The sequence below is a fragment of the Polyodon spathula genome, chromosome 2 (assembly GCF_017654505.1).
Source record: "Polyodon spathula isolate WHYD16114869_AA chromosome 2, ASM1765450v1, whole genome shotgun sequence".
In the NCBI taxonomy this organism is placed as follows: domain Eukaryota; kingdom Metazoa; phylum Chordata; class Actinopteri; order Acipenseriformes; family Polyodontidae; genus Polyodon; species Polyodon spathula.
Window position 1 is genome coordinate 57524930 of NC_054535.1, and position 10881 is coordinate 57535810.

General features: G+C 36.2%; 1 protein-coding gene across 1 annotated transcript; it reads right to left on the minus strand.

Annotated features, from left to right (window-relative positions):
* Positions 1 to 2157: 2157 nt before the first annotated feature.
* LOC121298661 (lisH domain-containing protein C1711.05-like) lies at positions 2158 to 6978 on the minus strand. Its single transcript, XM_041225830.1, has 7 exons — positions 6853 to 6978; positions 6341 to 6410; positions 6190 to 6222; positions 4260 to 4319; positions 3757 to 3807; positions 3164 to 3475; positions 2158 to 2837 (listed from the first exon to the last, which is right to left on the minus strand). Exons 2-7 carry the CDS (start codon positions 6392 to 6394, stop codon positions 2433 to 2435), a joined length of 915 nt encoding a protein of 304 aa, XP_041081764.1. The 5' UTR covers positions 6395 to 6410; positions 6853 to 6978; the 3' UTR covers positions 2158 to 2432.
* Between the last annotated feature and the right edge of the window lie 3903 nt (positions 6979 to 10881).

Genomic DNA, 10881 nt, shown 5'->3' on the forward strand with positions numbered 1-10881 from the left:
TAATATTTCATTATATGATATGTGTACTTATATAAGCTGATAATCATAAGTGAATTGCATTCAAAAATTTAATTTTTAAATGAAAATGTAAATCTTGTCAATTGCAATGAAATTGTCACCCAAAACTAGGGAATTTCAGTCTGAAACCCGTCAGTTAAAAGAATGAAATGTGTATAACACGGTGTTAGAACACTGGCCTAAGTATAAAAGTGTCTTTGTTAGATGTTCCGAGTTAACTAGCATGTTACCTAATTAATCTTTTGGTCACCAATTATTGTTAACAGATGAGGGTCCATGATTACTATAAATATAGGTAGCATAGGCACAAGTTTGTCATTCCTGAATGTAGTAAGGGAGCAGAAAATGCACTCAGTTAAGCAAAGAAAAAAGACAGTCTGTAATTACTTTAAGAAATGAAGGTCAATCTTTAAGACAAATTGTCTGTAACTGCTGTGGCCAAGACCATCAAACGATTTGAAGAAACTGGCACTCATGAAGACCGAACAAGGTCAGGCAGGCCAAGAGTGACCTCCGAATCAGGGAACAAGTTCATTCGAGTCACAAGTCTGCGAAAATGGCGATTAACTGCCCCTGAAATACAAGCTCAGCTAAATGCTACTAGAAGTACAGATGTTTCAACATCAACTGTTCAGAGGAGATTTTGTGAAGCTGGCCTAACTGGAAGAATTGCTGCAAAGAAATCATTGTTAAGAGTGTAGAATAAGAGGAAGAGACTTGCCTGGGCCAAAAAACACAGAAACTGGACGTTTGAGGAGTGAAAGTCGGTCTTATGGACCGATGAGTCAAAATTTGAAATATTTGGGTTCAACTGCCGAGTATTTGTAAGACGCAGAGAGGGTGAGCGCATGACTTCTGCATGTCTGGTTCCCACTGTCAAGGATGGAGGAGGCAGTGACAGTGACAGTGCTTTGCTGGTGACAGAGTTGGTGATCTTTACCAAGTCCATGGCAAGCTCAACCAGCATGGCTATCATAGCATACATCAGGATTACGGCTAGTTGGGCAGTCCTTCATTCTTCAGCAAGATAATGACTCAAAACACACCTCAAAGTTGTGCAAGAACTATCTGGCGAAGAAGGAAAGTGAAGGACAACTCAATCTAATGACCTGGCCTGCCCAGTCTCCAGATGAGATGAACTGGACAGAAGAGTCAAAGCAAAGCTACCCACAAGTGCCCCACATCTCTGGGAATTGCTGCAGAAGAGCTGGGAAGACATGTCGGATGATTTCCTGCTGAAACTTGTTAAATGAATGCCTCGTGTTTGTGAGGCTGTTATTAAGGCAAAGGGTGGCTATTTTGAGGAATCCAAGATTTAGAGACAATTTTCAATTTTCGTGAACATTGCTTTGATACTCCTTATGTTTTGTTTTGTATATTGTAGCAAGTGTTTTCATTTTCAGGTATTTACACAAACGTATACGACGTAAAACATTGTCAATTATGAAAAAAAACCTAGTTTCCAGCAAGTGTACTCAAACTTTTGACTGATACTGTGTGTGTATGTATGTATGTGTGTATATATATATATATATATATATATATATATATATATATATATATATATATATATATATATATATACATATACACACACACACACACACACACACACACTCGCACTGTATATGTAGCTATGACCCTAAATTATACAATTATAAGTGTTTACAATTGTGTAGGTCACTTTCTATTGAAATAATTGATCTTTGGTTTCCACATTTTAATAAAGCTATGTATCTATGCATATTAAAATGTGCAAATGTGTCCTAACTGTAATATTTAATACCAACAGTGCACTTGCTCCTAAATCAACTCACTACATTTTCAATTTCAAGGTTTGTTTATGGAGTTGAGAAAATAAATGTTAATGATGGCTAAAACTTTGCAAGGATTTCATTAAAAACAGTGTGATAAGGTTATTTGGCTCCCTCTAGTGTTACTATACAATTGAACAGGAATGAATCTGGAACTCCGTGGAACGCTCTTTTTACGAGAACATCAAGATGTCTAATAGTGCTTTAATAAATTGTTTAAATAGAAGAGAAAATAATGCTTTTGTGCTGATGAAGTGTAAGGGTGCATGTACACATGACTCATATTTTCTACACTGAAAAGAAAAACATACATAGAAAAAAAACATAAGAAAAAAGTACATTTATTTGGAATAGTAAAACGTGTAAAACATGGTAAAATGGAATACAAAATATTCAATATAGTGATGTAGCTGTGTAATGATGAAAATATCCTCTATTAGGTAATGTCCACCTTTTTTTGTCACATACTATTTGACAATTGCAGTAAAGAGACCAAGGGGGCCAGTTCCATAGTATGCAGTTACAATGGCTGTAAATGCAGTGTGCATTTGAAAGATACACCTGCTTACAACTTTATCTTCACAATACATTCTAACCACATTACTTTTGTTTCAGTGACTGAGCATCACCATTGTTATTTTCCTCCTCAGAGGAGCTTTCTAAACTCTCATCTGATTCATCACTGTTACTGTCCTCCTCTGGCGCTGGCGTAACCTGTTGCTTCTTGCTGCTCGGTTTACTGTTGTCACTGTCCTCATTTGTGCTGGTGTCATCCTCCTCTGGGCTCTGCTCTGGGCTGTTGTCTTCTTGGCTGGAAGCACTATCCTGTTGGCTGCTGTCATCACTTTCTTTGGGAGCTGCTTGGCGGGTGGTGGCCTTCATGCTCTCTCCTGCAAGGATACCACTGTCGCTCCCCTGAGAGCTACTGAGACTGTCAAGCCCTTGGCTCTCAACCTCAGGAGTGCTGGAGTCCTCATCCACTAAGTCACCTGTAACATGTATGGCCTTTGGAGGAAATAACACTATTAATAGTTCAAAGGTATTATCCCCCATGGGAGATGAATATCCCTAGGAATCCAATTGTGCAGAAACTTGTTATGTATTTATTAGTACAAGTACAGTATGAGAATCTATGACAAGGTGTCCTACTTATTCACAAGTTCTAGCTTATGATTGTTTGGACATGCAAGCTATATTTTAGGAATTGTTAATTTGTTCCACAGTTATTCAGCATTTGGATTATGATGAATCCATTATATTTCTTTTATATTTGTCTTTTCGAATTTAGGATTTGATCAGAGTCAAAATTAATACATTAATAATAATATTACCTTCGATAGTTTCCCTCCCAGCACCTTCTCCTCTGACTTTGCATCCTTGCTGCTGAATGAAGGTGCAATGTTTTTGCCACCAGACCGAGATTTGCTAACCAGGTTCAGGCTCTCTGCTGCTTTATCAGTCTTATGGAACTTGTAGGGGTCCAGTCCCTTATATATTTTGTTGCTGTTTACAAACTTTGCTGTCTTCTTGTAAAATATGATGTTGTTTCCTAGATTGTCACCTCTGGCACTAGCAGTGGTAAACACATACAGGGTAGCAGGTTCTGCCGTTGTGGATATTTCTGTGCTTTCATCACTGTTCTCCTAGAATGAAATGTGCATTGACAGCATAAAAAACTTGTATTTTAAATGTAGTTACTCATATAGTAACATCTTTGTTGCTGTTCTATAGTACAAATCTATAAGGGCTCATCTTGAAAAATACTGAAATTTAATTTCATGACTATTGAGAACATACAACATTTGTATAGTAGTAATCTTGAACAAGCCTGAACAAAAAGTTTTACCCTTTTTCACATTCCTGTGTAATTACAGGCAATGGTAACTATAATATTATGGCTTATAAAAAGCACAGAGTGACTTACATCTGTTTCATCAGAATCATCACTGTCACTGCTCTTGTCAGATTTACTGTCCTGAAAAACAACAAAAGTAATAGAAATTGAGACAATTTTTTTATGGTTTTGTGATTACAACTTGTATTGCATTTTTGTCAGCAGAAAATAAATGATTACTTGTGTGACTCCTCCATGTCTGCACCAGAAACCATATAGACTTCCATGCAGGCTGATAGTATGTGCTCCATTGGCAACTGGTGTTTCTATATCCAAGATTCCACAATTTACTGATGTTTCTAAAGTGGTGGTGGCTCTATGGGTTATTCTGGAGAACATACTTTATTGCAGTCTTTCACCCCAACTTTTGTGAACGTATTAAAGGCAGATTTTTTAAAGAATAGTCTTGAACAATTTTAACACCTTTCAGATACATTACAACAAATTACTGCTGTCCTGGCTGCCCATGGTGGCTCAGTGTCTCATTGTATGTCCAATCCTTTAATACCACCACAATAATCTAGCAAGCTTACCTTTGTCTGTTTTGAACTTTCGCTGCTTGGAGAATTATCTTCTGAAGCACTTTCACTTTCCTGCAAAAAAAAGTTATCATGAAAAAAAGCCACAATAAATAACATTAAGTCTGCAACAAACCCCACAAAACTAGGGAAATTGGGTGGTTTTTACAGTACAGCAATCTTAACTGACACCTGTTCTACCTAGGCATTGCAGCATTAACAAGGAATGTGTGGAGTCACCCTCGGTACACACATGTGGAATAGTTAGGCTTTAAATTAGTTCATTATATATGTACACACCGCATGTTAATTTTTTTATTGTTTCTAATTTCACATTCTTGTGTGTCTTTAAAAACATTGACAAACTCAGTAAATATATTTCTTTATTCAGATCCAGCTGTGATACACCTGTACTGCAATTGCCTTTGCAATACAAGCAGTGTTTTCCTTCGACTCCATCAGGGAAGCAGAGTGCTCTACTTGCTGTTTCCTAAGATCACAATGCCAGACGTTATTGATTGGCTTATCAGACTCACAGAAAGAGCACACATTCAGTTAGGCTACATCCAGACACAGTGCAGGGCAAGCACTGATAAATAATACTTTTTAATAATTCACTTCAAACCTTCTTATTTTAATTACATTTAAGAGGTCTTGATGCAGAGATCTCAAAACACTTCCACCTTGCTGTTCTGAAGCTGCAACCATACAATGTACATTAACAGTACTGTGCTGACACATATTTTGCTAGTTGGTTTTATTTATTTTATTGTACATGCCACAACAGTAGAGGCAGACCACTATCCTAGTCTGCGCTGCAATGTCTCCGTAAGATTGCTGTAGTTTAAATTTCCCTAGTTCTGTGGGTTTGTGTCATTGTTTGTTTGTTTGCAATTAAGTGTAATTGATTTTGAAGCAGTAGTTCACCCTGTAGGTTTAACTGAACTACAGTGTAACCCCTGGAAATTTGGCCTTAGGCCCCATCATGAAGACCCTGTTCTCCTTCATTATGTTGCTTTCTATTTTAACTGCACTGCCTTATCAGCATGCACTGCATATTTTGCTCTGTGCTTTTATTGATACTGCTTGTTGAGATACACATTGTGTTCTACATTTCACTACAGAACTGCTTATCCAATTATGATGAAACTTGGTTAGGACATTCTTTAGCACAAATCGTTGATAATAATTATTGTGGATATAACAATACTTATTATTTTACTTATATATAGGGATGACATCAAGTCTGATAACTATAGAAAGTTATATGAAAAGACTGAACCCCAAATTTACATCAGAAGCTTTAGTACATATTATTCTGCAAGTACAAAAAAAGTGTTGTCTTGACTATAAAAGTAAATACAGACCCCACCCCCCACAAAGTGATTTGTCCCACCCTGATTAAGACACATGTATAAAAATTACAAACGTTCTTAAGTCCCAAAATAGTCAATGTGTTAAGGTCTGTTACAGAAGAGTTAGTAGCAGGGTTCTGAAAAATACAGCATTATACATCCCCACATGCTGCTTCAACTGTTTAAATATAGTGTTACACATTCCCACATGCTGCTTTAACTGTTTAAATAAAGCATTATACATCCCCACGTGCTGCTTTAACTGTTTAAATATAACAATATACATCTCCATGTGCTGCTTCAACTGTTTAAATATAATGGTATACATCTCCACGTGTTACTACAACTGTTTAAATATAGCGTTATACGTTTATGAGGAATTATATTCCTCATACTGGACAGTGCACCAGCACACAGACCTGCATTCAACTATCTTAGTTTATAAAAATAATGCATGGGACAAAACAGTTTCTCATTTGTAGCTCTTTTTACATGTCCTGCTTCTAGAATTTTTACTTTCATATGTGGTTCTTTCAAAACAAAGAATTAGCAATGCATTCATGTTTTTTGTGATTTGACAACCTGCATACCTGTTCCTCTGAGCTCTGTTGATAGCGAGACATCTAAAAGATAAGACACGCTCAATTAATAAAATGATGTAAGTAGTTCAAAACAATTCTAATGTACAGTATGTCATTGAGAATTTTAAATTTGAAGCGCAACAAAAAGTGAAATACTCACTGGAAGACAATATGCTGTCCCCAAGAGGAAGAATATCAGAATTGTTGTATTCATTTTTATTCAAGTATACCTATAAACAAACAAAGTATATGCAGTTAACTTTCATTCATATGTGTATTCATTGAAAACCATGAACATCTATTTTCTTAGCAACGCTGACCTTAGCACTGCTAGCTTTGAATGCCTATTTCAGCTAATTAAAAACTTGTCTGGCTCATACAACTTAGCATTTGTGGTTTTCCCTAGTAATCAGATCCAAGTACCTTTTTTTAACATCAAATTTAAACCAATGTCTTGAAAAAGATTTTGATATAAAGTTAAGTAAACATCAATTTTAGTGATTAAACATTCTTATTCACATTTTTTTTTGATCCTCAACCCTTTAGCCTAAGTTAACACACCACTAATTATATTAACAAAAACAAAAAATAAAACAAAGATATGCAATTGTACTGTAATTACAAAAAATGTCCAAATACATCCCCATGCAGCCAATTCAGATTGGTACATACCTTGATTTGTTCTTGAAGTTAAATATAAATTTAGCTTCTGAGCTTGATGTTTTGCAGATGCCAACCAAGTAAACAAAACGTTCTACAAATGATAATGACTGAAGCGTTTCTTTTGTCCTACTGTCTGAGAGCTTTAGCTTATTGGCTTTTAAGCTCTTTCTCAGACATAATCAACCAGTTGCTACAAAAGGCTGTGATGTCATGAGGTTTACCAGGACAGGCCCACCTTTTTCTCCCACTCTTCCTGTGGGTACCGTGGCAAGTTGATGCAAACTTTCACCAATTGGTACAACATGTGAAGAAACATGATACAGTGTTATTGTCAGTAACCCACAAGGATTTCTAAATGTATATTCAGACAGTGATTTCTGCTTTGATTAGTTGCCTTAGTTTACTTTATGAGGTATGTTTCTCTAAAATCACTCAGCACTGTCTGTTTAACTGTATACTCCCACTACAGTTTATGTTGCCAATGGCAGTAAATTAAGAATCAGTTAATTGTAGTTATTACGAGAATAGCTAGCAAACGAATTCCAGCTACAATAAAGACCGTCTTTTGTTCATTTGTTGAAATGTCCTCTTATAAACAGGAACTCTGCCAGCAGTAGTTATGTTTTCTGGTCTTTTCTTTCAATTTTATAAAAAAATGGGAATATGATATAAAAAAAAAAAAAGGTTTGTGATGTCTTAATTCAAAGGAATTCCAAGCAGTGCCTGCGCTCTCTACTTCAAAGCAAGTGACATCCTATACAGATAATGAGAAAAAAGCAAAGGTCCATGAAAGGTCCCAGCGTCCCGACATTTTGCTCAAAATCTTTAAAAAGACCTGATTTTACATACATCACAATATGGTTAATTAAACTAATTATACACCCAGAAGTGTACTGCAATTAGCTAGCTATTTAATAAAGATAATATAAAGAGAGGATGGCTATTTAAATATCCATTAAAATAGCCTATATTTAAATTGCTTAATTAGTTCCCGGTTCTGGTTACCTTAGTTCTTTCTGCTGTGTCGCACCATACAACAGGCAAAGCATGCTCTCTAATTGGCTTAAAGATCCTTAGCAGTATATAATGGTAGCACATAAGGGCAGCTATAATGTAATTTCACATGATTACCATTACATGAGAGTAGATGTTAAAACTTCATGCTGATTTGAACTCGGCTCTCTCCAAGATAAGCACCAACTAAGACCTAGCTTTACAGTAAACTAATGTGATCCATCTGCATCTCCATCCATTTGCATTTCTTTCCATCTGTTGATGTAGATATCCTTCTGCCTGGTGTTGATGACTGAAGTGTTATGCTGGCTCCAGGGATCAGCACACACAACGGCTGTGATGCTTACTCCGGGGATCAACCACAGTGCGGTCTCCCCAGAGCATCAGCATGACAACCGTCTGGATTGAGTTAAGTCTTCAAGTGGGCACCTTCTGTCCTCTGTGTTTCGTCGACTAGCCCGCATCACCTCAAGAGGGCTCAACAGTGACTCTGGCGTCCCAGCATCACCCCCCTCCATTCCCCACTCAACTCAGCCCAGCTTATTTACCCGTACATCAGCGTTGCTTTCTTTCCATTGTGCTTGAGATCCCCATCCAGAATCTTTCCATCTCAACCACAGCCAGTTGCTGCTCCTTTCTGCTGCTTCAGATAAGTTTTCACTGTGCGACTCAACTCTTGGCCACTGAACCCGACATCTCTGAGAAACCGAGTTGTAGTGTGCCACATGGTTAGAATGGGTAAACATAGTGTCCAAAATTTCCCCTATTTAGAAATTCAGTATTTATCCGTACCAGGGTGCTCTTGCTATCAGGAAATGTGCTGAAGTTGGCCAATGTATTTTTCTGGTCCCAGAAAAAATCCCAAATACAGATATTCAAAGCTCAGTACAAATAACCAAGTAGTTTTCAACAAATAGTTAAACCGAGTTGTAGTGTGCCACATGGTTAGAATGGTAACATAGTGGTAACATTTTCATATTTAGAAATTCAGTATCAGTACCAGGGTGCTATGATATCAGGAACTGCTGAAGTTGGCCAATGTATTTTTTCTGAGAGCAAAAAAAAAAATACAGATATATCAAAGCTCAGTATAAATAAGGATCCAGATAATCCAAGTACATTGTATATCATACAAATAGTACTGTATAGAGCAAATATAACTATTAGTTTACAGTTTACCAGATAAGGAAATTAAAGATGACCAGCAGTGAATAAAGCAAAATATTAATGTCTACTTGAATACATTAATTATAGTTTTACCTGAAACAAAAAGATAATGGCATAAAAAAAATCAAGGACTTTGAACTAATTTCCTCTTTAAATAATAATAATAATAATAATAATAAAAATACTATTGTATTTCCTTGTTCTTCAGTCTGCTAGTTGTATTGACTGATGTATGACTAAGACATATGTAACAAAATTACAAAAGTTCTTAAAACAGTCCCAAAATAGTCAATGTGTTAGGTCTGTTACAGAAGAGTTAATGACAAAGATTTACCTGTCTGTTTTTTAATTATCTTCATGTTGTAACAGATGCAATCAGAAATGGATGTCTGGAATTTAAAGTTGTCTACATAATGTCTCTTTAGCTCCTTTATTGCAAAATGTTGAGTCTTGAGAATACAGCAAGACCTATTCTGTATAACCTAACCACAATACCATATGAATTAATTGGTATTATTTTGACTTAAAATGCCATTATAATTACATTTATTCTAGCTGTTCTTATATAGATACTATATGCATATGATATTGTAAGCTACTTTACATTTTGTTAAATTCAAATATTTAGTTTGCTCAAACTCACTGAAGATTTGTTTGACTTGTAAATAATTAACCCTTACTTCACACCGCTCAATCTGAATTCTAGGCCAAGCCTAAAAGAAGAAATTTGTCTACTTGACTTAATTTCTTATAGTTTTACCTTTGGTTTGTAAGTATAACATTAATCTTTCATTTTTGCATTTATGGATTTATCATATGGGTGTGTTATCACGTTAAATTGAGAGGATAGGCCCCTAATGGTTATCCATTCATCTAAAATTATAGAAAAGTAATTAAACACACAAGTTCACATTGACAATAAATTAGAAGGTAAGCTTTCTGGATATAAAGTTAGAAATACCTATTCTGAGAAAGTTATACTTAGCTGGTATCAATAGAGGAATACATTCAAATAGTCTCGAAATGGAAAGGGTCTGACTGAGCGATAACGAGGGTTTATTATTTCATAGGAAATGTTCAAATACAATGCAACAGATTGCACCTTGACCAATGAGTTAAAACTTCAACACATGAAGTGATTAGGTTCCAGAAAGCAACAATATGTGTAATAAACAGAGTAGTATATGATAGCAATGACAGAGGACAGAGTGTGAAAAGATGGTCCAATATCTGCAAGCCTAAGCGTGTTGTTCAACACGAGGTGAAGCCAAGTGGCACCCCCTACCCTACCCCATTCCTTATAAAGTACATTGGTTGTTAAGTGAATCAGGCAGAATGGTTCTAATAATGACATATTAGCAGAGGCTGAAACACTTGTTAGTCAATGAGATTGCCATTTTATAAAGGCATATGTTAGTGAAAAAAATGCAAAGAAGCAAAAGGTATTCAAAAAAAGAACAGGAGGGGGCAGGCATAATGTTGCTTGTGCTAACAAGAAGTAAAAAAGTGAATCTAATTAGCCAACTGGTGTTGTGTGGTACCTCTATTGGATACAAATAGTCACTGCTTACTCACCGAATAGCCGTTCTGTGGTTGTTGTAAGGGTGACACAGAAATTAGGACCACATCCCACTTGGGGCATTGTTAATGTGTGGTCCTGAGATAACTGATCATGGCACATATGGTTTTTAAACAGCAATCTCCATAATCTGGCTTGGTGGATGACTTCATTAATACCGAAGTGACCATAGTGACCAGCCAGTAGCTCACTTTGACCAACTATAGGTATTGATAGCTTCAAGAAGTTGCTGAGGATTATCCACATTTCAATCACAGTTGGATGACTGGTTGTCAAGA

What these genes read in the sequence shown, in the direction of transcription:
- LOC121298661 (XM_041225830.1), bottom strand. Translation starts at nt 6,394, where the DNA reads ATGAATACAACAATTCTGATATTCTTCCTCTTGGGGACAGCATATTGT. An exon ending in AAAGTTCAAAACAGACAAAG is followed by an intron (nt 3,808 to 4,259) that starts GTAAGCTTGCTA and finishes GTTGTTTTTCAG; the next exon opens with GACAGTAAATCTGACAAGAG. An exon ending in ATGATTCTGATGAAACAGAT is followed by an intron (nt 3,476 to 3,756) that starts GTAAGTCACTCT and finishes ATTTCATTCTAG; the next exon opens with GAGAACAGTGATGAAAGCAC.